Here is a 25,917-nt window from a genome sequence, read left to right on the forward strand (position 1 = left end):
TTCCCAGATTACTCCTGACACCTAATGAAGAAGAACTAACAAATAATGAACTTATCAGTGATCCATTATTTTCAGGACAAGGGTCGGGAGATGACCTTGCTCTTATTCCTTCTGTAGTGCCATTGGCTGCCAAAGAAATCACAAGTACTTCAAGTCCTCAAACTTCTCATCCTGCAAATATGGGAGCCACACTTTCAACTGACAAGACACAGGACTTTGAAAGAGGAAGCACTGAATCAAATGCTGAAGTTAATGAAGAAGTTACAAGTACTGTAACTGAGCTGCTGTCAGAAACAGAAGACCAGTTCCCCAGCCCAGTGATCACTAATTCCCCAGCTTTAGCAGAAGAGAGTTCCAAGACCTTCAGCTCTAAAGAGATTGAAGAGGTAACACATAATTTTGTTGTGATTGAAGAACCTCATAATATGGAAACTAACTATAGGAGAGGAGTAAATGAAACAGATAGAACAACAGCTATTTCTAAAGCTGTTTTTCAAGAGGAAACTTCACATTTGCTGATTAAAGGTGGCATAACTCCTGCTTCTGTAATACTGAGTGGAACTCCTAACCTTGAAACAGAAGAATCGCTTGTAACATCAACAACAAAAATGCCAGGCAGAGTATTACCTGAAAGCTCTGGAGAAGGATCTGGCTGGGTTGATGTTTTGGATTCATCTTCTCTGGATATGTTTACTCATTTGTCAACATCCCCTGTGTCAAAACTAGAACTAAATGCTTCATCTAGTGTTCCTGGAGAAGTTTATTCTGAAGTTATGACAACAGAGGCACCGATAGATGGATCACAGACTGTGATCACAGGACTAGCATCGCTTTTTACAGAAGAAAAAGAGATTGTGGCAAATCCATCTGCTATTCAACCAAAGACAGCTACTTCAGAAGAACTAACAAGTGATACTGGGATATACGAGAAAATTATTCCCGTGATTGATGATAAAAGAAGTGTTATATTGAATGTTTCTGTTTATGGTGATATTACACTAATTGAAGAACGACTTCAGATCCCATCAGAAGAAACAACTATTATAGACATGGATCACTCAAAATCAATGCCTGAAGACATAATAAGTGTGCAGACAATGCCAAATCTTGTCGTACAATCAACATATGGCGGTGATGATAGCATGACAGCTCAAGGGGAGAAATATGATTCAACACCTAAATTGTCCATAACCAAAGAAAAGACACTTGGATCTGGTGATAGTCTTTCTTTGACTATTTCCAGTCAGCCAAGCAGTGAATCAGTAACAGCTGGGCACAGACAAAAATCAGATGACAAGGATTTGGGTTCAGGGAATGACATGAAGTTTGCAACAGAAACTGTCATCACTACCGAACTCTCTGAACTGGGCATTTTTCTTCCTACAGTACCATCACTGGCAAGTCCTCATGTGCTTCATGAATCTAAACATGTTGTAACAAGCACAACAGAAGACATCTATGAGCTCAATACTTCAGCAAACAACAGTGTAATAGCAGATCAAAATGAATCAATCTCTGTCTCTGGCTTTTCTGGAATGGGCCAAGAAGAACTGGATGATAAGCAGCCTGGAGTTCCTTTCCTTACACCAGTCTTAACTACTGAGGCAGAAAAGGCTTTGACAACCGACATGCTTGATGCAAGTTTTGTCACCACACAGCGTACATCCCAACTGACAACTGTATCATCTAGCAAGAATGAAGAAAAGCATCCTACAGTATACACAAGCACAAAATTGGCATCAGCAGAGTATGAAGAAACAGATTCAGTGAGCTTTTATTCTGTACCTCAAACTCCTAAATCCTCAGTCACTGTTCAGTTAGTTAATGGAGTATCTGAGTATCCTGAGGTAATCATTCCAAGTACATCATTGTCAAAAGATTCAGATCAATCCGATCATTCATCAGAAGGAACCTTCAAAGAGGTTAGTTCTGATATTGCAGCAACATATAAACCACCTACTACAGACCTTCTTGACAGAACAGAGTCTTCTTTGCTGGAGTTTTCTCCCAAGCCTGTTTCAGAAAGCACAACTACTGAAAGTATTCCTCACTTTAACAGACTTGTAACAGACAGGACAGAGGAGACAGAAACCTCTGTAACTGATTTGGCTGTTGAGGAAGAAGCTACTCTTTCTGGAGATTCTGCATCAACACATACCTTGCCTACTGCTTTTCTGAATTTTGGAGAAAGAGTGAGCACAGATGTTCCAAAAGTTAGCACAATAAAAGTTGAAGCTTCCTCAGGAAGAGTGAACAATTCCCATCAAGAAGATGACAGGGGTACTGAGAGAGAGATCCCATGGCTTTTTTCCACACCTATTTCAGATTCACCCAGTAGTATGCAAACTGAAGTACTTAAACCTGACCAGGAAGCAGTTACAGTGGTAGCTTCATCTTCACAACCTTTGGATAGAAGCATAGAAACGCAATCAGCTTTGTTTGGTCAAGAGGAGATCACAACAATTTCTTCTAACATTGCAACAAACAGTACTGCCCCTGGAAGCAGTCTGTATAAAAATGAGCAGTCAACGATAAGCTCTGAGGAGCCAAATACTATTGAACTTGTAACTTCGTCATTTTCCGTTCCGGAAGTCACTAATGGATCAGATTTCCTGATTGGCACCAGTGTGGGTTCAGTTGAAGGCACAGCAGTGCAAATTCCAGGTAACTTCCAAATATGATCACTGTTGTATATGTTTGTTGTGATACTTGTAAACGTTTGTCTTAACTCTGAGAGGTATGACAATCAGAGCACCGTGTGAAATAACAATAGAACTCGTGAGCCTCAAGCTTTGAAATCGGCATGATTGTAACTCCCACAAGTGAAGGAGGATAGGAGTACCAAAACTCAAGCTTAGTGACTTTTCCTGAGTATTTGCATTGTGAGACTCTGGATCAGACTTGAAGTGACCAGCCAGTTCGAAAAGACAGGAAGGTAACATGGATTGTGGTAGAGAATTCAGATGTAATTATTTAATTTTCCAATTTCCAACAAATAATTTTGTATTTTCTGTGTTGGCATGGTGACAGTATGTATACAACTGGTTTAGGGGTAAAGTTGCTTTATAATATCTTGCAGTTAACTTAGAGCAGATTTAGTGCGCATTTTAGGATCAGAATTTTCTGTAAAAACTAACTTCTCCTAACCTACAAGATAACTTTCCAGACAAAAGAAAACCAAGACTTCGTGTTTTCAGCCTGTTTGTAGCTTTAACTGGTTGATACAGTATCTGTCTCTTATAAATTACAGATCTTTTTTAGATATCATTTGCCACATTGTTTTCTTTTACATAATGGTTATTAAGCACCATTTCACCAAATACACAGATGATGCAGGTAGGGTCAATATGAGTAGCGTCACTTCAATTCATATTTTATCTAGGTATAGTCGAGGAAAGAACTGAACTGGCTCAATTTTATAGGGTTTTCTGTTATTTTTCCTCAAACAATGCAGGTAGCTATCAATTTGAAAATGTTTACTGGGAAAATATCCAGTCTGAAGGAGAACAAACAAACAGTAAACACAATAAACTTTGTTTGGTGCTTAACGGAGCCCCATGTTTGGGACTTTCAGTGAGGCAGTTCTCAAACAGGCACTCTACTTTACAGATATGATCAAATTATTTTCAAAATCTCCAAAGCAAGATCCTGCCCACTTAATTGTAATCGCAAACTTATGCAGACAGGATTTTCTTCTGGAGGCTTTCAACTGAACCTTCTGCTTTCCAGTGACTAGATAGGGAACTTGGTACTTTAAGCAGACTTCTTTGAGTGTCTAACTGGGTAAAATAGATGTTACTTGTCTTTTATTTCATAAATCATAGTCAGATTTTTTTTGAAAAATGTAACAAAAAATCTGAACTTTTTTCATGTCTCTGAATTAACTTAGGTTACAGAACTCTCTAACGCATTTTATAAGTTTTCAAAGCCAGGGCTTTGTTCTTGTATCCCAGAAGATTTTCCTCTAACTCCAAGAAACTGAAACTTAGAAATTGTTATCTAGTGCATACTTGTTTGTGTGAGTGATTGCTCCTAGGCATTAAATAAAATGCAAACACCTAGGTGTCCAAAGTCAGTTGAAATAAACACCACTAGAAGGCACAAAGCTCTGCAAGGAAAAGCTATTTAAATGATAACTTCCATAACAGCTGAGGATTTCACAGCAGGTAAGCTTTTATCTTAATGTTTAGTTCAGTTGTGAATGTCTTCAGTATCTTTATTTGTATTCTTGAAATGTGTTTTTAAGAAAGACAGTTGGGAAATATTAATGTGTGAAAACATCCTTTCAAAGAAATAAGACTTTGTGGGCATTGATTGGTTAAATATAACAAAGTGAAACAACAGCAGCCAACCAGTATGTTCTGTGTACCCAATCATTCTACATAAACTAACCCTGTTCAAAAAAGAAAGCATTTTCCATTCATTTTGCATATGTTTAACTATTTTCAGCTATGATTAATTGTCATGTCATGCAAACTAAATCCTCAATAGAATATCATGACTGCAAAATACAGTACAAATTGCTAAGAAAAAATGTAATTCTGCAAATTATTTATACTGGTTCACAGTAAATGCCATATTGTTGTTAAAGGTGAAAACAGCGATGCCTGAAAATAAGCTTTACTATTTTACAAAACTATCTTATTCTCAGTAGTCTATTATGTTAACAGAGTTTCTGTAACGACAGTAAAGCCTGCAACATCAATGCAGAAATGAAGAAAGATTTCTTCTTCCAAAAATTCAAAAAAGACACCAGTTCCTTGAAACTACAGAGTCAATTTTCTTTTTCTATTTGTTTAACAGGCCAAGATCCATGCAAAAGCAATCCCTGCCTTAATGGTGGTACCTGCTATCCACGTGGTTCATTTTACATCTGTACATGTTTGCCAGGTTTCAACGGCGAGCAGTGTGAATTAGGTAAGCTGATGTCATCTAGATAATCATTAAGTCGAGTATGAAGTTTTCATCCATGGGATGTGCAGAAGTGGTGTGTTTTGAAGTTGAAGAATACATAGATGTTTGAAAAAATCTACAGTGAGGCCTAACAGAAGGAGGTCCACTTATCCCTTTTCTCTTTCCCCATAAAGTGCACAGATGTGTACACACAAATGTGAAGACATTGTAAATGAACTGCATGACCTAGAATTCAGAACATTAGATTCATAAATATATCAGATAAAAACAAATAAACATTAAGATTTGAGATAGTTCTTACGATCTTTGTGTAGCTATTTGAAAGGGTGTTAAACAATCTAATCCCAAATGCGACTGGGAGGCTGAGCACTGAGTGCCAGTTTGGCATGTTCTCAAAGAAATAGTAAATATGATCATAATCACATACATCTTTGGTATAAATTAGTATTTTGCTAACTCTTCTAGCTGAGGACCTCTTCACACTGCCTGTGAGATCTGTGTTTACCTGCTCTGACTATGGGTTTCAAGAGACTCACCAGTACAGTTCAGAATAACCACCTTTTCCTTCCAACGAGCAAACCAAAGTATGATAAAAGTGGTAGTTTGGCTGTTTAGTGTAGAGCTGGTTTAGGCTTTTGAAAAGTTGTAAGTTTCATTCCCTCATAAATATAATGGATTTGCCTGTTACACAGTTGCCTGCCAAATTTGAAAGAAAAAAGTTCATGCACTGTTGCTAAAATGAGTTCAACTCATCATGTATACCTTGGGAGAAAAAAAACTAATCCCACTCAAAGGCTGATATGAGTGCATCATAATTGTCAGGATTACTATGGTTTTATTTGTGTTTAGCAAGACAGTATGTGATAGAAAAAATAATTACCCAGTGTTTTTCTCTGCTTTCCTACCTTACATTGACGAGTTTGCTAGTTCCCTAGTGGGTTGTTTCTGGTAGATACCAAGTTTTAGATGTTGCATCTTAAATCTTCTTTGTGAAGGAATATGACATCCCTTGGTTGCAAACCAGAGGTCAGAGACAATATTTTTTTCTTTTTCTTTTTTTTTTAGATTATAAAAGAATAATCTGGCCACTTCTTGTCCCCTAGAACTCTTTAGTGGCTCATTAACGAATTGGAGTGGGACACTCCACGGCCAGTCACCATATAGAAATATGTTCTGTTGTGCTACAGAGAATAAACCTCAGCATTTTTAGCCCTGGATTCTGGGATATTCTGTATATAAGGCAAGAAAAGTTGACTTGAGTTCTTTCCAAATGACTGGAACAAATAAGACCTAGCATAAAATTTGAACAGAAGTAGTTTTTTTAAATAAAAATATTTTTTAAAAAGCTTTTCACATAATGCAACAATTATTCCTAGGATTGCACAGCTGTTTGTTGGTTGTAGATAAGTTTGACTTCTCTCTTGTATTTTAATAGTCAATCACTACCAGCTGTTCACTTTGGACTAAGACATTTGAAAAATCTGCATTGAAGTTTAAACTGTGATTGTTTCAGAGGAACAGCACTCATTAGAAAACACCATATGATCTCTATAAAGAGACATACTAGCTTATAACTTGTGCAAATACATGCACAAAGTAATTGTATTAAATGAACTAGTGCTCCAATTTAAAAGGCAAAGACAAGATATTTTATCAGCCAGAGTTGGGGAGGGAAATGTTTTATGTTTACTGCTGAGCCATAGGCTCCGCAGTAAACCTATGCATGACTATGAATGTTACTATCTGACTGGTCATTTAGTGAGATTGTCTTTATGATGCTTTGTCCTTATCTTGATAAGATTAGACAAGGAAGAAATGAGAAATGCAAACTAATAAAATGCCAGGGCATGCTGCTTTGCAAACTGAAATTAGCAGTCTGTTTGATGGTATATGATACAATTTCCAACATTTCAGATTTGTAAAGATATCTGAGGTCTCCAGTACTTGATGAGAAATTTTTGTGCCATGTTGTCGCACCCAAGTCAAATTTTCCACCAGTATTGGAAAACACTACACACTGCACAGTATGACTTCTCTCTCAGCTACACAATGAGGAACTGAAGGTCTAGATTTTAGAAATTAACTCAGGAGTCAGAGTGCAGGGTATGAAATTGTGGATCAGTAATGTCACGTTTCCTGAGAAAACTGCTTCTTGGCTTGTGGATGAAGAGAAAGGAAGGTTGTGCACAGGGAAATCAGTTATCTTGCAAATAAACCGGTCACTTGGATCTTTTGCAATACTTCATTCTTCAGGATTGAACTAGTCCTAGTAGTAAGTCTGACTAAGACTGAAGAACATTTCCCTTCTAGGAGGTGGGTGGATTATAAAAACACTTCTATCTTTATGTCGTAGATGTTGATGAATGCCAGTCTAACCCATGCCGGAATGGAGCCACGTGTATAGATGGTCTCAATACCTTTTCTTGCTTGTGTCTGCCAAGTTATATAGGAGCTCTCTGTGAACAAGGTAAGGTATATTCTTTAATCAATGGTGATTGAGGTCATCTGTTTCCATTTCAACACCCTTCTGGAGTAACTAGGCAAAGCCTGCTAAAAATGAGAGGGTGGAAGAAACTGTCAAAATTTGTGGGAAGTCATCAGTGATGAGGAGAGACTTTAATTTTTGAGTATGTTAGACTCCCATGATTTGTGGCTCAGGACTTTTTGCTTAAGGTTGCATCTGCACCATCTTTTGCAGATGGATGAAAGCGAACTCTACCCACATGCTGACCTGACTGGAAGTCACATTACTGCTGTACCAAATATAAACTGATATATTTGGCAGTTTCTGTGTCAGAGTAACAACATCTGTACAGTTTTCAGGTGGCTCCAAGGCAAGCACAGCCTGCATGGATTGGCTTGCAAACTACTGGGAAGGTAGTAGGTTCTCTCTTTACTGTAGTGTTGCCTACGGGATAATGAATGGGAGCAGAGTTACCCTCTGACTGAGCTTCTGTCTTAAAAATTTAAATATATTGTAAAAGACGTATCAGAACACATCACTTCCAATAAGCATCGTTGGAAAGTAGGAATAGTCTTCTGAATATGCCAGATTATGTATCCATCCACTGGGGACCATAGCCTCGACAACTTCATCCCAGAATTTTCAAATTGATATATTTTGTTATTATTTTAGCAAAAGTAGGTGCAGGATCACAATTACAAGGAACTTGTGAAGGCTTTCTAAACTGGACAACTGAAATCAAATTAAACACCCAAGTCTCTGTAATTGTTAGAACATTGCCTGCAAGAAATTCCACTGTATTTACAAGAAGTATTTACAGTGAGAGGTGCTTACTCAATATGTATATGTAGGAGGAGGAACAGGGTAGCAAAATCTGTTCTGTCAGTAAAATTAATGAAGGCATTTCCATAGGGAAAAGAAATGGTGTTTTAAAGTGTACTTTCTAAAGCTTATGAAAATACTTCTCTTTTTATTCAGCTGAATGATTTTGGTCACAGGTGAGTGAACTAGACTTTTGCATTTGTTTAATTAATATTGTGTATTTTCATGTTTGTTTCATCTTCAGTGAAAGGCAGTTTGCAAGCTCTTCCAGCTCAACCTATAGAAATTTATTTGTTAGAGCCGAAAACTCTCAAAGCTAACCAGCTCCAGCATTTTCCACTGTTTAATTTTTTCAGTAGTCTGGCTAACCTTGTAATTTGAAAGGACTTTCTGAATCTGTTCTCCAAAATGATAAGTTGACAGTGTTTTCACAACAAAAGAAATAAATGTTCTCACTCTCTTCCTCCTCCCCTTCATTCCAGCAAATCCATAGTAGCGAGTGGCTCTGAGTACCGGGGTAACTTTAAGCTGCTTTTTATGACCAACCTGAGAGCGCATTTTAGGTGGTTAATGGGAACATTTCCTAGTTTGTCAATCAGAACCAGAGCCCTGCTCACTCAGCTTTGGAATTTAAATTTCCTCCACTTAAAGTCCTGCAGTGGTTTGGGACTTGGGAAAAGCATTTAGTGCCAAATTTCCACTCCACCAGACAAAATAAAACTGTGTTGGTGATTCAGACACGGTTGTCTGGCAAGCAGACTTTATTTCAAGGCACCAGTCCTGACCTCAGTAGATTTAAAGACCTGCCAGAACGACAGAATGCGTACCTTGGTGCCACAGGAAAGGTGGAGTTGAGCACACCAAGATTATGTTTCATTACTCTTTTTTTTTTTTTTTCTCCAATATATACTATTCATTTTAGAAAATTTCAAAAAAAGGCAAGCTGAAGGGCTTTCTTGCACAGTGCTGAGTATTCAAAATGCCATGGAAGGGAATGGAAGCAGCGAGAATGCATTGCCTCTGGAAATGAAGCTCAATATAGGAGACAACTCCACCGCATCCTTGTTCCACAGCACTGGTGTAGAAAAACATAGAGCTCAGAATTTCACCCAAGTGCCTCTGTGAGACTTTTCTAGACCAAGGGATCTTTGGCTGATGTATTATGCCTGTGTTAGCATTAGGAGGGGATGTGACCAGAGGACAGTGCAGCTGCATATCAGGGAGCTCTGGCAGGTGGTAGAAGTTAGAGGAGCCTTCAGGGTGATCTAACCTAGGGTGACGGAAATCAATCCTGAGACCTAGTGAGCTGTAACTGGCTCCCTGACAGCCATTTTTTTTGCCAGGTGGAAACAATTCAGCAGACAATCTGAGACCAGGAACTTCTTCCTGAACAGAGCTACAGTTGTCTGATATTAGAAGTAGAGCAGCTGAGGGTGTTTCCTTTTTAAACTAAATCAGTAGCACAGTAAGCCAGTAGTTCTAGTGGTTCAGATTATATTAAAAGTGAGTGGAGTACCTCTGTTAGATAATACCCTCTTTTGCCCACCACATGTATCTTTTCAAAGTACAGATGCATATTCTACATGCCACTTGATAAAGTTTGAACATCACTTCTTAAGATGCAGAAATATCCCAAACCCACTTTTTCAAAAGGTGACTGTAGGCTACAGTAGATCTTGACATGAATCTTATGCTGGGGGAGCCATCAGTCTTTCCATTGTCATCCCTCTTTGAAAAGCCCTTCACCAAGAACTCTTGGTGTCCAGATAAATGACCCCAGAGCTGAGATCCTCCCAATTTTGCTGCCTGAAATGTTGCTTTGCAAGCTTCATGTTTGGGGAAAGAGGAGAGGAGGGTTTGATACCCTGTCTCACACTGGGCTGGTGGAACCAACTGTAGGGAATAGTTCCCAGAGACCAGGGTGGGGTATGAAAGTCTGCAGCTGTTGTTGCATTATCTGGCCATCTGTATGTGTGTGAGGAGTACCTTACTTCATGAATAGTTACCTGGGAAACAACAAAATGGTAGAGACTTGCAATTTGAACCTCAATTTCAAGAATAAGTGTTCTTTATGAGAATTGGATGAGCACCTATTTAGATTTTCCTCTTCCTTCCTTGACTGGCTAGAGTTTCCCTTTCTTTTCCTCCTTTTGCTATTCTAACTGGTGTCTACCTGCTTTCAAGGAATGGTGTTCATGTTTCAAACTTCAGGTTTGACTTTCTTCGCTGCAGAATCTCTGCAGGTGCGCCTAGGCTACTCTGTTTACCAAATGCAGCTGCATGTATGGACCTGTGTGCCAAAATGGCACATATGTGTTTGTTATGGGACATGCCTCTTTGGGATAATACAACCAGCTGTTCTTTTCCAGGTTCTGAAAACAAAACAACTGGGTTTTTTAATCATCATATCAGCAACAATATTTTTTTTGTAACCCAAGTTCACTGTTCAAATGTTTGTGATTGCTCCGGTCTCATTTGATTCACTGTGTTCCCAGGGCTTCGTAGCTTGGGATGGAAGTATTTAAGAAGGGCTCACTGCAAAGATACTTTCTGAAAACAGATGGTCTCTAACTGATGTCTTTCAGCTGAGAAGGGATTATTTTGAATATTTACCAGGGAAATGGGTTTCTCCTCAAGATGTGTGGGCTGATGGGCCTCAGGCATTTTTTGAATGCTGAAGGGAGACAATCACAGATAAAATTCACAGCTGATTAAGATTCTCATTATGTTCTAGTACCTGTGTTTTAGCCTTTATTTTCTTTCAGCCTTTTATTATGGAATTTCTTTAAAGACAAGGGATCTATTGTCAGCAACTGTTGAAAAACTGTTGAAAAAGCCGTACCTATCTATGTATTAAACCTACAGAGAACTTTTTTTTTTTTAATGCAATGTTTAGGTATGTTGTTATACATACATAATTGCAGTTATAGAGAACAGAAGCTGTGTAAGTAACTCCTTGTACACATCACTGAAAAAGCCTGTAAATTGTCATAAATCTTAAGGCCAGTCAGACAACTTTTAAAACACCATAAACATGGCAAGCAGTGTTTCAGTCTTTCCATTATGTTCTGGAATAAGGTTACGGAAATTGGTGATTACCTCCCTGGATATGTATGCAATGAACATGGAGTATTGCATTCAGTAAGTCCTTGCACTTATTCTGCTTATAGGTGATTAGGTCAGAAAATTTGCAGCCACCTGCAATTAGACTTTACTGGTTCAGTAAAGGCATAAAAAACTTACAGCCATGTGAAGCCCTTACCTTCATGTCACCCTCTAAGCTTTGTTAATGCAGTAAGATACACACTCAGGACAAAGCACTGCAGAGATGAAGCAGTCCCAATATTTTTACTTGCCTGGTTTGCATTTTTCATCCTCTAGCCTCCTGACTCTCCCTTTCCCCATTCCTTTTTCCCCTCTTCTCATCAACATCTTCTCTCTCTCAATCAAAAAAAAAAAAAGTATTCTCTCTTCTGCTTCTAAAAATCCTATGTATTTTATAGCCATCAGCCCTATCTTTTTCCATCTTTGTAAATTTGGCCTACACAGAGGTACAAAAGAAGTTACTCAACTTTCTCTTTTGGAAAACAACATGCCATTTCGGATAGGAGAGAGTAGTTGTATGTACACTGCAGTGCATGCATGTCAACTAAGAGTACCTATGTCATTTTGGCATCCTCTATATTAAGAAGAGAAATTTTGTTATTTGTGACTCATTCTCAGGCCATTACATCTCATTCTTTGAACCTATTCTTCTAGATTTTGTATTTTCAACCCTCTTTACCTCCCTCATGTGTCTTTCAGCAGATCTTCTCTTGAACCATGCACTTCTTCCCTAGCAGAGGCCAGGGAAGCTTTGATTAGAATAGCCTGGAGTTGTTCTCTGACCACAATTTTCTCAGTATGCAAAGGTCCTTGTTATTATCTGACTTCTTTCCTGTGGGACAAGGGAGTCCCTGAACAAGATGAATAATAAAATCTTAAGTGCCTTCACAAAGGACATAGCCTTCTTAGTCAGCATCCTGTGGTTAAACTAATGTTCTAGAAAGCCAAAGGCAGACTAAACTTTAAAATGGCCTAGATGCCAGAGATTAAAACTGTATCTGCAGCCTGCACCTCATACAGAATACAAAGATGGAAAAGATAAAAAGCTAAGAAGTTGGTAGTATAGATTACATTCCTTTTTCATAGCTGGGATTACTCAAGGCACAAGCAGTTTTCTACAGCTTAACTTGTTGAAAATAGAACAGAGATAATCAGTGTAAGCTCTATTATGCCTTTGTGTTGGGTACATTTACGTCTGCACTGAAGACTTTTAGAAAACGACTTTGATACCAAACTCCTAAGGCAATGACTGCTGCATTATTAGTGTTGCCAGGAATTGACAGAGAAATTCTGGTAAGCCTCTGAAGTGATATGTTTGCACTTTTAAATCCATTTATGTACATGTAAAATCTAGTTTTTATCTTGGGAGATTTAAAAACTCTTAAAAAAAAGATAAACACTTCAGTGCTTCAGGATGTGAATGGCCTCTTCCTGCTATGAATTAAGAATCAGCCTTGTGTTGTAAAAAAAAATATTTCACAATTCTCTTCCAGGTGGTAGCTGCTCAAACCTAAGAAATATCATAGTTAAAGAATTTTCGGTCATATGTCATTGGCGTAGTCTGTAAGACTCGTTTTTTTCTGTACTAATGCAAAAAGAGCCCCTTTGGCTAAACCAGGTTAATGACTACTGACTATAATTGACTGACTGAAAATAAGAAATCCAGTTTCATATCTATACCTCTGGAAAGGCCAGTTTCTTTAGGGAAGTTTTGTTTGGGGATTGATAAAACTTGATGAGAAGTGGCAAATTCCTATTTGATGTGTGGTGTGGGGAAAATTAAGCTTTCTGTTCTTCAGCATCCTGCAGCTGAGGCCCTTCAGGGTTAGGCATCATGTGCGTAGATAGCTGGAACTGGCTGTAGTCGGAACAAGCTTTAATCTTGTGCTGAAGTGTCCTATATGAAGCCATTTCATCTGCCATAACTCAAAACAATCTGAGTTTTCCCTATTGTTTCTCCCATTTCTCCCTAAAGTCTTTTCTCAATGGCAAGATCTTCTTATCTTCAAGCACAGCTCAGACACATTCAGCCATCGTATTTGTTATGCCCATCTTATTAATACTGATTTTTGTCTGTGATTCATTCCTGCAGTTTTGGTGCAGAAGCAAATTGGAAACGGAACTTTGTTGTTTCTTGCCATCTATTCCGTTTACAGCTGCTTAACCTTGACAAAATAATTAACGTCAAATCCATGCATTGTTAGTGTTCCAAGGCTCATGTTTATTTGTCTTTAGATGAAAGGATATACTGGCTGATGTGAACTTCTGTCTATTATGCATTCTTATCAGTACCACCCCTCATGCAAGCACAGACAATGTGCATTTCATTACTTAGCATTTCATCTTTACAGCCTTCCTTAGAAACTGATGCGTAAAATTCATTAAGTTAGACTTTGTCAAGGAAGATGGGTTTTGGAGGAGGATTTGGAGGGGTGAGTTCAGAAAGACAATACTGCAGCTTTGCATCTGTGGACTGAACAATCACAAGCACTTTCCTTCGTATTATTTTCAGTTATCAGTTTCTTCCAAACCAAGGTAATTCAGTACAGTCACTCAAAGATCTGTTTGCCCTTGCAAGTGAAAATTCAGACTCAGATAACTCAGATGAAATGTAGACTAACTGCAATACAACATTCAGGTCTTTCATTCATCCAGAGTTATTGACTGAAGGTGTCTTCCTGAGATTGTCCAGATACAGCACAATTTGATCAGTGGAAGCTCACAAAGTTACCAGTTACAATTATACTCCTTACATAAGTAATATTCTTGCAGCTTGTACAGAAACTGGGTAAACAGAACTACCTGAAAATGTAATGAGGCTCAAGGATGAGTGTTGATTGTTTGCATTTGTACTGCTTAATGGGTGGGTATCTTCTTGAACCTTTGCACTGCAGAAAATCCCTCCACTTGCATGAAACATGCCTGTGTTTCACGCTCATTGACAGAGTTGTGATTTGTTTGTTTGTCACAGACACGGAGACCTGTGATTATGGCTGGCACAAGTTCCAAGGACAGTGCTACAAATACTTTGCCCATCGGCGTACATGGGACACAGCTGAAAGGGAATGCCGTCTCCAGGGAGCACATTTGACAAGCATCTTGTCTCATGAGGAGCAGATCTTTGTGAATCGTATGTACTGTTAGGATTCCTCTAAAGAAGAGCAGGCACTGAGGGTTCAGCGCTAGTGAAATATCCTCCTGATCACTCAGCTTTTATGTCTCCATCTTAAAATCTACTTTTAGAATGTCTAAAAGCCACACTTTGTGTCCCTCATTTACTTTTGCAGTCAGTGCAAGTTCCTTATCACTACTAAGTTATATTTTGTTACATAGAAAGTACTTTGGTTTTGGGGAAGAAAACAGAAACTGTTGTGTTAGCATTGGAAATTGCTGAAACATTTTTTTCTGGAGGCTTTAGATTTTTTGTGCACCTGACTTCAATGACCATATATTGTATTAGGTAGGCATAAAGAAATAGTTCCTGTATATTGTGTTGCACAATCTAGACAACTCTGATCACAACCTAACCAAAACTTGAAATATGTAGATTAAAATATATGCTATTATTATTTTAACCTTTTTTTTCTTTTTTTTTTTTCTTCCCCTTATATGCATTCAGGTAGGAATTTAATCTGTTTTCTTTGGGGCATGCCATCAGAAGGAAAGAGACAGGATTGTTTAAAACCATTAGATGAGAACCTGCAGTTTTATAGACATCCCAAATTAAAATTGAAAAGCTGAAAAATAGCCTGTAAATAGTTTTTTGCATAATGAGTAGAAGAATCATAGGAACAGGATGTCTGATTCATTCTGTGCAAATTCTTTTTATTTTCTTTGGTGAAATCTCTTCCATTTATGGGAAGGTTAATAAAAATCTCCTTCTGGTTCCTTAGGTATTGGGCATGACTACCAGTGGATTGGCCTCAATGACAAGATGTTTGAGCGTGATTTCCGCTGGACTGATGGTAGCCCACTGGTAAGATGCCTTTGAAATGAAATCACTTAGTCATTTCTTTCTGCGGTGGGTTATCAAATTCCTACCATCAATGAAGGAAGCTGCATGAAAAAATGCAGTCACTAAATATGCACCCAAGCAAACAACCAGCAAACTTGTTTCGGGTAATTACTACTTTGTGGTATAGTTCTAAAATCTTATTCTTAGTTCTTATTGTTGTATACGTGAGAGCTCTCAAAGTTTCCAAACTGAAAAACTCAAAAAGTCTGAAACTGTAATTTAAGAGTCTCTGGTGGAGTTGTTTTGTGCTGTTCTGATGTTACAAGGAGACGTGCCAATTCTCCTCTCCCTCCTATATATGGAGCAGAATGCATTTTTCAGACTAGGATATGGTATTAAATTAGTTGGTTCGCTGGGTCTGTGGGAGTGCACAAAGGAGCCTCTCAAGTATTGCTGGAGATTGTTCTAGACTGTATGGCAGCTCTACAGCTAGGATGGAAAAGCAGCCATCCTTAGGTGGTTCTGGAGACCTGTAATCAATAATCTGTCCATAAAATTTTAAGATGCTGTTGATACCTTTTATTGCCTTAAAACAAGAAGGAAAATCAGCAGGAGAAGAGGGAGAACACTCTCTACCATCTTAAACTAACCTAAATCAAAGAGCTGATGGGTACAGGAAATGGTTGAGCTCTTTGCAATTCAAAACAGTCTCTTTCATAGAAGGAACAGGTGATTTATTGCTGTTTAATACCCATTGAAGAACATTACGTTAAAAAAAAACCAAACTGGTTATGTTTATTATTTTCCTTTCCAGTTGCGAATTCTTCCTAAAGCAAAAAGCATCTGGACACACATATACACGTGCTCAAACATGCACACAATTTTAATTGCTGTATACCATGTGGCTACAACCTATGTAGAAAGACACCTGGAGCAAAGCAGGCTTCATTCATTACCATTTCATGTAAATAACTAGAGTTTTAAAGTCCTCTAAAATGACTTGCAAATAAGCCATTTCTTGGGGTAACTACCGTGTGTGACAGGTGACAGCACAGGAAGGAAGAAAAAGTTGATGAAACTAGTTGTTGCCTGACTGATTGCTCAGTGCATCTGTGGTGATACCAGTGCACCCATTTTTGTGCTTGGAACCACAAAGTCTTGCAGGATGTAAGCAAAACAGTTTCATTTCATTTTTTTCTCTTGCCTATTCTCCTGTATTTTTGGGAGCACAAGACAGGCTGTGGCCTTGAACTCTACTCATTCTGGGTGAGTTCATTGTCTGTCTCCTAATGTGGTTTCTTACACCTCACTGACAGTAACAGGAACCCTCTGAGGGTGGTTTAGGTTTGGTTGGAGCTCAGGGGTGGTCCAGGCCATCTGCAGTGATTGGTCAAGGAGCCTATACTTCACTAAAGAATCTAAATTTAGGCGAGATAAATTTGAGCATAAATGTAGTGCCTGAAAGAGGCAGCCCATCTTACACTGGGAAGCGTAAAACAAGATACATGCTTATGTATTCCAAAGACAAATTTGGTATGTCACTGAATGACAAATTCAAGGAAATTAAAATTAGGGCTGAGATTCTATTTTTTAATTCAGCCTACTGGGCAAATGTGGTATTACATTTTTACTTTAATTTTCAATTTTAAGAAATGAAGATAATCTAGGAGCAGAATAGGACCATCTGTCCAACAGATTTCTCTTTTGATCTTTTTTCCACTTTATTTTTCTTTTCTTTTTAACAACCTCCCTCTGTCTCTTCCTTTGGAAACAAATTAAGTGTCTCTTGAAATCATTTATGTTCATTGCTTCAATAGCTTTCCCTCATAACTTATTCCATATGTTTTCTGGATACCATGGTTCTGAGCGGCTTCCTCGTTTGTTCCTTTTCTCTAGTTCCTAACTTATTTTTCATACTTTTTAACCACTCTTCTGGTTACAGTGATTAATTATGTCTCTAGTAATTAATAGGAACAATAACATAATCAAATATAACCATCAAATGTATTTCCCTGATGATGTCTTAAAATTCCAATGAATTTGAATACTGTGTAGGTCAAAAAATTGCATCACTTATGTATTTGCAGGTGAACAGTAGTTATGATAGCATTAAATGCATTAGTATAATTTGGGATCATAAAAATCAGTGTTATTACATCAACACTCAGGTTCTAACTTGAATTTCTGAGGTTAGAGGTAGCTCCATATAGCCAAAATCTAAATAGTCTTCTTGTGTTTTACATAACCGGGTGCATCTGTAATTCAGCTGTTTCTAACTTTATTGCCCAGCTCCATACTTTCTCCAAGATAATATTACCTATCTACCATTCTATTCAGCACTTCTGGCATAAAGGAAAATTTGCCAAGTCTACTGAGGATTCCTCTGACATAAGAGTTTTCTCAGAGATACTATCAGAAAAGTCACTCCAGCTTTTAGATAGACTGTGCATCTACAAGTGATGTACATTCATCTTTATACCTGTTTGAATTTTCTGCCAATTACAGCTTGGTTTAATCTGAAAATCATGCTTACATGATTTTATTAGGTTTTGGATTAAAAGAAAAAAAGTTCTGATGCTTGGTAGACTTAAAAGGAAAAGAAAATGAACAACAGCAACAGCAAGACATGTTGTGGATGGAACTGTTGGCCCAGTGCTCAAGTTGACCCAGTACTGCACAGATGAAATAGCTGTGATACATTTTATTGATTTCTCTTTCACATGAGTCTTCTTTCTGAACCAAAAAAAAAATATATCTAGAATTGGAGATCACTGAACCACAGGCTCTGCCACTGGAGATTATGGAACAAGGTTTGGATTACTCCGGTACGCATTTTCCATGGACATAAGGAAACCCACAACTTAAATAAGCAGTATGTTGAAAGGAACTTATTAGTAATTTCTGGAAAATGGATCAAATACTTTTTTTTTTATTTGCATCTTAAAGGTATTTCAACCAATGGAAGGAAACCAGTTGGTTTTTGACATTTTTAGCTCATGTGAAGTTGTGGTTTTCCAGATTTTTTAAACAGAAGCTAAATGCCATCCACCATTAAATATGATAGCTGGGCAAAGCATGTACATGAGTTGCTTAGTGAAAACCAACAAATGTACTTCCAAATGCACTGTACATCATTTCTAGGTACAGTGAGTTATTGAATACACATGCCCACCTAACTGTTTTTTGTGGATTTCATAGTCATATGCAGCACTGGCATATAAATCTTGTGCTGTCTCTCTTCCTTCGCCTCCCAAAAATACAGAGAAGCATGCTTCTCATCAATTCATGTGAGATCAGGGTGATAAACTCACCTTTGTCATTCACCTAGTAATGTGAGAAAGCTTAAATTCTCAGATGAGATTTCAGAAATTTCCCTTACCTCACGAATCAGTGGATGATAGTTTCGCCAACCAAATAAGCAAGGGCAATTCAGTTTTCTGTCCAGTGTCCAGAAGAGATCAGTTCATGCCTCTTTGGTGGCATGGGAGGTTTGCTTGTTTTTTAAGGCATGTGGGACAATATGACCAAGATTTTTAAAAAGTGAGCACATAGAATTAAGGTTCTTACTGAGAAACCTACACCGTACTTAGAGTACCCTTGACAAGCTCACAGCCCTGCTGAAAACAGGGGCAATTATTTAGGTGCCTAGTAGTAGAGTAACTGTAGTCAGCCACTTATGATATCTTGGAATTATCTTTTTTTAACCCCTGTAGAAAATACTGACTGTTAGCAATTCATGAAAACCAGAAGCAATCAAAAAAGCCCCTCTATTCCTATGCATGTTTTTCATGTATCATCTGGAATTTATGTTTAACTTGTAAAAATAATGCCAGTAAGCAAATCTTGGAATAAATGAACAGTGGTCTTGTAAATAAATGCTCTGATCCTCAGACTTCCTCAAGAAAAATGTTGGTGTCTTGAATAACAAAGCAAGTACATTCAGATTCAGTGAGAAAATGAGGAATAGTATTTAAAACTTTTGGGTCCACATGACATTTGTTCATATCTGTATTGAGTCTATCTGTTTTCCTTAACAAGAACTGTGAAGACAAGGAAAATTATCCTAACAAAATAGAAATGGGCACACTCCTAAATCATAGTATTGTAGGTTCTATTCCTGCAAAGAGAACTTGAGGAGGCCTTTTGATCTGCCTCACTGAAGTGTTTGAGTCATAGTTATCTGTGTGTTTTTAGGGGATTTTGGCAGGTTTATTTCTTTATTCTAAAATGATTTTTAACTTAAAACTTCTCAGAAATTTCCTGCCTTTCAGGCAAAATGGCATAATCTTGTGCAATGGATAGAGTTGTGTAGATGAGTCTCATCATTTTGTGGTAAAAGACACCTTTTCAGCATGCTGTCCTTACTACACAGACTGGGATTGAAACGTGAAATAACATGAATAAAGTAGTTGGGTCATACCTCTCATGCCCTGAAGTTTAATTGTCAGCCCAGGTGCTACTTTTTCATAAACAAATTACTTTCCAGATAACTGATCTTTCATTGTAGTGGATTCTGTTGTTCAAGCCAATTTGCTTATATTTCTCTTTTTTTTTGCAATTTCTTAAAAAAAAACCCACAAATTGGGAGCTTCTTGTCTAATGTCAGAACACATCTTCAAAGGAGCTCCTTGGCTAAGCTTAGACTACCTTGTCCAATATGGAGAATGAAATAAACTATAATTATACAAAACAGTGGAATCTGTTGCTGGCCACTTGTATGAATCTAACTTCTTCTGATTTGTTGTACTATATCCATATGGCAGGAAGCAATTTTTCTCATCTACAATGTGTTCCTGCTCTCTCTCTTTTTTTTCTTTTTTCCATTTTTGAAAGAATGAATATTTCATCATTTCCGGTGGTTGGGAGAGATGGATTTGTGTTCTGGAGCTGATAGGCCACATGAAAAAAGCTTTGGCAGCAGCCACCATTCCCTTTTTATATGAAGGGAACAGGGTTGATGGCAGCTGTGTTAGTACAACATAAAAAGCGAATGGTGCTTCAGGAAATCTAGATCCTCACCTGTAGTGCAAGTTCAGTGAGTTGGAGATTAGGGACCACTGGGACAAGCATGGGCTTGGGATACTAGCAACATCTGAGATTTAATGGACCACTAGGAAGGGAATTTGTAAGCTTCAAACTTTTGTGCATCTGCCTAGTCCCTAACTCCAGATAATTTGTCTCAAAGGTTTGTCTGAAGGTAGTGAGAGCAGGTACTGAAATATGTTCAGAGAACTCACAGCACCTCAACATTTTTAGAGCTTTATTATTCATTACTTCCTGAAAATCAAGCCAATTTCTGCTCAAGACATTTCAGGTGTGATTACATTGACAGATGCAAGAGGCAGAAGAAAATAATACAGTATTTTAAAGAGTATGTCTTGTTAGCTCTGCTTTTCTTCGATTGCAGTGTAGTTATAGGGCTGTTCTGTTGGCATTTGGTGTGGGAAAGCGTTAGTTTTCCTCTGATTCACGTTCTACACAGGAATGAAAACATCTATATGTAAGACTTTGTTTACATTTAAAAAATTACAGAATCAAAATTATTCTTGCAATTTTCTGTAGACTTTTCTTCCAGCATTTCCGTGATAGTGAACAACTCTTCAAGGATGAATCATGGACAATCTCCATCCCACAATTATCATAAAAAGCTCTAGCAGTAAAAATAAATACATTTGGGAAAATCACAGTGATACAGGAGAAGAAAACAAGGCCTAAATACACAACTATGTGAAAAGAGGAATTTGTCCATGCCTACTTGGATCTTCATACACTTTAAATTTGATCTAATACAAACTGCAAAATAATAAAACCTACATTATCAGTGGAGACATTTAATAATTGGCTTGATCAAAGGAAGAGTGAACAAAATGTGACATTTGAAAATATCTTAGGGAAATTGAAATTAAATAATTCACTTAGTTCTGTGAATAGTAACTTTTACAGCTGTAAAGCACACCCATCCAAATAGAAAAAAATCTGGTGTTGCTTTTGGCAGCTTCTCCATTGTATTTGGATTGCTGGCGTTTCACTGTTAAGGTCCCTTATGAGCAGGCACAGCGGTAAAGGAGTCCTTTGGAGCTATTCATGTTATGGATTAAGCGCATATAGCTACTTGGGGTTGTGCCTTGGGCCTCTGTCTCACAAGGGGAGTTATTCATATCCTTTGGAAAATGCTGTTGATAATTAGTGCTTTGTAGGGCAGTGAGCTCACTCCCATTACATAAGATTAGTGCTGTAATAAGGAGCTGGCTAGTGTCTGTGGCCAGATTGTCTGTCACTTGGAGAATGCTGCCAGCTAGGAAAGTAATGGGGCATATTGCCACTTTTAAAACTGTCCAGAGACCCTACATTGGTTTTTCTTCGGCATAGGAACGTTTATGCTTTGTGTTTTGCAATTCTGGACCTCAGGTTGTCAGTGTTAGGTAGCTACAATAACCCCCCCCCCCAAAAAAAAAAACCCCAACAAACAAAGAAAAACAAATGCAAAATAAATGAGAAGTTTAATTCTGGCAAAAACAAAGCCCTCTCTTTCCTTCCTTTATTGGTCAGTGAATCAGAATTCTTTAACTTGAGCAAATCTGTAACTGCACCCCTCTCAGAAAGAGTAACTTTATTGAACACAAAAACCTTCAAAAGACATGGAGTATTGTAGGGAAGGAGCCTGCTTCTGAGGGTTAAATAAAGCAAACAAACTAAAAAGTACTGTAGTCAGCTGCAAACAAAAAGCTCATTGTGCCCGTGTCCCACAGGATCCTTGGAGAAGGAGATTTTAAATCTACCAAATGTTTTGGTTTTGTGCTGCAGTCAGTCATTACAGCCTCTTTTTAAGATTCTCATTTGACCTGCATTTAAATGGGGGAGAACTATATAATGTTATTAATGACAGGTATATTTTTAGTTCAGTATGTCGTAGGCAGTAAAGAGGGCTTCTTGGACAAAGTGGGGTTTTGTCTCATTCTAACCAGGGGGGTCAGCAGTTACTTCAGAGCCTTGTTATGGCTGGCTCTAGGCTAAAACTCTTGGACAGCTTCAAACCTGCAGTAATTGTTGAAATAAGTGACAAAGTGTAGGATTTTCCCTTTTTCAGTGGCTCTCCTGGTAGTCGTACACAATAGTGTCACACCCCATGCAATTTGCATCATGTCGATAATCATGTTAGTGTGACTCCCAAAGAACATGTATTATACCAACCAACATTTAACACACTACTATACTTTTCTTCCACAGTGAAACACCTGCCCACTAGCAAGAGAACTTCCCCAGCTCTTTGCTGCTCATTTTTTCAGTCCCTGTATTAAGGTGACTTCTGAAAGCCCAGCACACACAATATAGCCACAAAATTGAACGGTACAGTGTGTGAACCACCATGAAAGTTATTACTCTAAGAAGAGTTGGTGTAGAGCAGATAAAAGTCAATAGAATTGTGTCCATTGGCTTCAAATCGCTTTTAAAGCGTTAATAGAAGAGAGATATTTTCTGAATAATTACTGTTTTGGAACTACTCAAAAGTTACTGTCTGGACTCAGTAGTGAGTAGACATTGCCATCTAGTGGGAGCTTCTTGCAATACTTAATGGTTTCTGCTTCTCACAGAAAAGTCATACTATGGTATTGTCTTGAAAAAATGTCAAGAGAGCTAGTTGTCTGCTCCACCACACGATCAACTCCCCCCAAAAGATAGGCTTGATAGTACTTTCATGGTTCAGCTTCATCAGCTAGCCTTTTTTTACTTGTTTAATTTGTATTCCTTAGATTTCTTTCCCAAATTATTTATTTTTTGCATAGATCTTACTGCTTCTTCAATCTGCAATCAGTGCTTGTGGATATTCATAGATATACATGAGTGTATGTTATTCAGAGTTCTTTTTTTGCAAGCTGTTGCATAGGAAATCAAAGAGTTTTTCAATACATCCCACTACTCTGTTACCAAAAAACCCTTTCAAGTGAAATCTTTTACAAAGGTCCTTAGCAAAGCTCCTTCTGAGAGTTTGTCTTGCTCACAGTGTGACTCTGTAATGGGGAGTGTTGAGTGCCTACTGGATCCAAATCCTGCCAGTTGCTCAAATGCCATGCAACTAAAGATCAGATTAAGGGCTTGACGGAAGCCATTCAACTATGGTTAAAAAATATCAGGATCATGATATGTCATTTTTGTGTGTACTTGTAGTTAAGTCTAAATATAGCCATTGTCTTCAAACTGACTAGAGTTTCTCCCAACATAGATTTACCAACACCCTTAGCTTAGTCCCTCCTTCAGCAAGTTATTTTAGTATGTGTCTGAATTGTGTATGTGATCTACCTTACAGAGTTTAAGGCACCACCTATGTCTTTAAAGCAAGGTATATGCTTAAGCACTCACCGAATGGAGTTTTTAAACTCACAAATGCTTTTCATGAGTTCTGTCATACTTTTCCCATTCATAAAATTAATCAGAAAAATCCTTTGCAGGACTGGGATGAAATTAAGTGAAACAGAGCCTATGCTATAAGGTTGCTTGTCTTTCCCAATGTATAAATGCATTCAAATACTAGGTGAACTTAAAGGAATTATTTCAGACATTGCCAAATCTTCAAAGTAATTAGTTTGATTTTTCTTTCTATCAGAAGGAAATGCAATCCCTTTCAAACTTCCCATGAGTATCTCATGTAACAGAATCAGTGCTATATAACAGTATGAACCACAAACAAGGGTTTTCTGAACTGATCCATATACTCATTGTAACCTTGTGCTGATCTTGCTGTACTTCAGCCAACCTATAAAACTGGATAATTGCCAGGACTTACTGAAAGTGAGATGCAATTTTTGGTTAAGTAATCCAATTATAACAGAACCTCCACAGCGAGGGATTTGTTCAGGGGCTTTCCCAATAAAGATTTCTAAGAATTTGTCTGCTATTGTGAAAAAAAGTGTATTCCTGTTCTTAGCAGAGTTATGGGGGGGGGGTGAAAGGACAATAGCCAGTGAGCTTTGCAGTGGTGGTTTCAGCTTGTTTAGTGATACATACCAGGCAGAAAATGTTGCTCCACTTTAAGATAAAATGGCACAGAGGGTATCCAGTCAGCCAGTCTCTACATTTTTCCTTGTTTTTTTTGGTTTGCCTCATTCGTCTTGCATTAAGAAGCAATCAGATAGGGAAGCAGCCAGAATGAAAGAAAATAAAAATCACATTGGAAATTACAAGTGCCAAAAAGTGCCAAGAAAAATTTGTACTTTAAGCTTATTTAAACATGCTGAAAACATGCTTCCTTTTCCCAGAAGGAAAAGCATTAACCCTGTAAATCTAAATAGATGTATTTCAAGTAAATTATTTCCTAGCTTTAGTTATGTACAGAAGATTATTGGCCTTTACACAATAAGGAGGTCAACCAGTAAAGTTTTGTTTGCATCAGTAGTTTATTTTGTTGTGCTTCATTAAACACAGTGCTTGTTGACTATTTCAGGATGCAAAATCCGAGCGATTGATCTCAGCCACTTGGTGTGCCTTTTGGAGATAAAGGAATGGCTAAAATTTCCAAATGAGTGTCACAAAGTTGAGACACTGCTTTTGCTTTTTTACTTGCCTTGGCAGGGCAAACATCTGAAAGAGCTGAGTGGATTACTCGTTAAAAAGGAAATGAGTCTCTCAAATAAGGCTGGTTATCTGAAAATCTCCCACAAGGTAGCATCTTGTTCATGATGGGAAGGCTAGCTCATTCCGTTTAATTAGCAGGCCTCTGAATGAGAAAAAGTAGTGACTAGCTAATAAAGTTAGCTACTTTACATCTTTTACTATAATCCTGGTTTTCTTAGATTTAATTTATGTGAAAAGTCAACCTGTCACCCAGTGGCAGATTATGGCTGTGAGTTAATTCAATGCCGTATAAGGAAATCCTCCCCAAAAATGTGGAACATAATAAACTGTCTTCATGGGCTTTTGTACCCATCATTTCCAAGCTCCTCCTGTGAGCAAGAGAATACATTGTCACTGTTTTACAGCAGGGAAGCAGCAGCCAAGTGCATTGTCTAATGCCACGTAGGAAGCCTGAAGGACTGAACTCGTCTCAGCTGCAGCTCTAACCCATAGACCATCCACCCTCTTTCTGCAGGAAAATTTTCAGTGCTCTTTAGCAGGGAAAGCTAGAGCGAGTAAATCTAATGTGTCAACGTGGGCTTTGGTTCAAAAAAAAAAAAAACTGTACAAAAAAAGATTAATTAAAATATAAGTAAAGGCATAAAGAACGTAACAGGAGCTCCAGTTTTCAGCCTGAAATGATGGCAAGACAGACTAGTGGTGTGGCTCCCAAAGGACCAAATGGATGTACAGGGACCAAAATCCAAGGCTAGGTCCTGCAGTTACCTGATTACACAGAAACCTCAGTTTTTTGATAAAAAGCTGCAAGTATCTTGTCATCATGGATGTTGAGAACTGTGCAGAGTGTCTGGTGCAGTTATGCCTTCCTGAACCAGAGGTGTGTGCTTCCAGCCTTCGCTCCCCTGTCTTGCTTTCAACTTCCCTCTCCACAGCCACCTCAGCAAAGAATTCTTCATAGCTGGAGGAGGAAAGTTTAGTAAGCCAAACTAAAGTACATTTTGAGATAATTAAGATTATATGTCCTAAATTGTACAGACTGGAAGTGCTTTGCATTTTAATCCAGTGGAAAACTTCACGTGTTACGGTA

The 25,917-nt window shown here is 38.0% G+C and overlaps 1 protein-coding gene across 1 annotated transcript in view; it reads left to right on the plus strand.

Annotated features, from left to right (window-relative positions):
* The window catches only part of LOC104158940 (versican core protein-like), a gene marked incomplete at its 5' end in the record, with an annotated part of 95,996 nt that overhangs the window by 62,935 nt on the left and 7,144 nt on the right, over positions 1-25,917 (plus strand). Inside the window, 5 exon segments of the mRNA XM_009696718.1 lie at positions 1-2,664; positions 4,804-4,917; positions 7,268-7,381; positions 14,277-14,435; positions 15,199-15,281. The exon segment at positions 1-2,664 is cut by the window's left edge and continues 28 nt beyond it. Coding sequence (XP_009695020.1) covers positions 1-2,664; positions 4,804-4,917; positions 7,268-7,381; positions 14,277-14,435; positions 15,199-15,281 — 3,134 coding nt within the window.

This window comes from Cariama cristata, unplaced genomic scaffold (genome assembly GCF_000690535.1).
Source record: "Cariama cristata isolate BGI_N322 unplaced genomic scaffold, ASM69053v1 scaffold38063, whole genome shotgun sequence".
Lineage (NCBI taxonomy): Eukaryota > Metazoa > Chordata > Aves > Cariamiformes > Cariamidae > Cariama > Cariama cristata.